The sequence below is a fragment of the Marmota marmota genome, unplaced genomic scaffold, assembly GCF_001458135.2.
Source record: "Marmota marmota marmota unplaced genomic scaffold, marMar, whole genome shotgun sequence".
Lineage (NCBI taxonomy): Eukaryota > Metazoa > Chordata > Mammalia > Rodentia > Sciuridae > Marmota > Marmota marmota.
Window position 1 is genome coordinate 7,170,053 of NW_026000079.1, and position 922 is coordinate 7,170,974.

At 47.2% G+C, this 922-nt stretch overlaps 1 protein-coding gene across 1 annotated transcript in view; it reads left to right on the forward strand.

The window, feature by feature from the left end:
* Positions 1-526, forward strand: part of LOC107156861 (histone H2B type 2-E) — a 20,837-nt gene extending 20,311 nt beyond the window's left edge. The window contains exon 2 of the mRNA XM_048814934.1: positions 52-526. Within this exon, the coding sequence (XP_048670891.1) occupies positions 52-150 (99 nt within the window). The 3' untranslated portion in view covers positions 151-526. The remainder of the gene's footprint in view (positions 1-51) is intronic.
* The last annotated feature ends 396 nt before the right edge of the window (positions 527-922 follow it).

Here is a 922-nt window from a genome sequence, read left to right on the forward strand (position 1 = left end):
GCCTCGCGCCTGGCGCACTACAACAAGCGCTCGACCATCACGTCGCGGGAGATCCAGACGGCCGTGCGCCTGCTGCTGCCCGGGGAGCTGGCCAAGCACGCCGTGTCCGAGGGCACCAAGGCGGTCACCAAGTACACCAGCTCCAAGTGAGTCCCCGCCGGGGACGCGCTGGCTTCCAAAGGCTCTTTTCAGAGCCACCCCACCTTCTCTGTGAAAGAAGCTGTTTTTCCGCTGTTGCTTACACCATTACCCCATTCACCTGCATCTGCACGACAAAGGTAGAAGGGACCTGTGGAACCGTAATTGATAGTGTGTGCGTGTTTTCCACACAGATGCCTTTTCCAACGTGAATAGTTTTTGATGCTTACTGGTCATAGACCAATGTTGGTGTACTTGAGGAAAGGGGGAGGGTGTTAAGCAGTGCTTTTAAGCAGTTACACTGGGGCAGTACTAGGATATAGTCATTTTTTCTTGGTTCAGAAACTGATGTAAAGGTATACAGCAATAGTTGGATGACGCTCCATCACTTTTGAACTTTGGGATACCTTTTTTGAGGGGTGGGTCCCGGGGATTTAATTCGGGGCACTCAACCACTGAGCCACATCCCCAGCCCTATTTAATTTTATTTAGAGATAGTTTCACTTGCTGAAGTTGGCTTTGAACTCGTGATCCTCCTGCCTCAGTCTATCCAGCTGCTGGCATTACAGGCTTGCCGCTAGCTTCATTTTCAGAGCACCCAATATAGCATAGGTCTTTTTTTTTTTTTTTTTACTTTAAAGTACACTTAAAAAGCAGCCACATAAGAACAAAAGATGAAGTTCTGAAATAAAGGTATAAAACTGTTAAAACATACTGCAACAGTGGCCTATATCCATCCTCCTGCTTTTGCTCATTTTTTTCTTATGCATCTACATAAAATCTC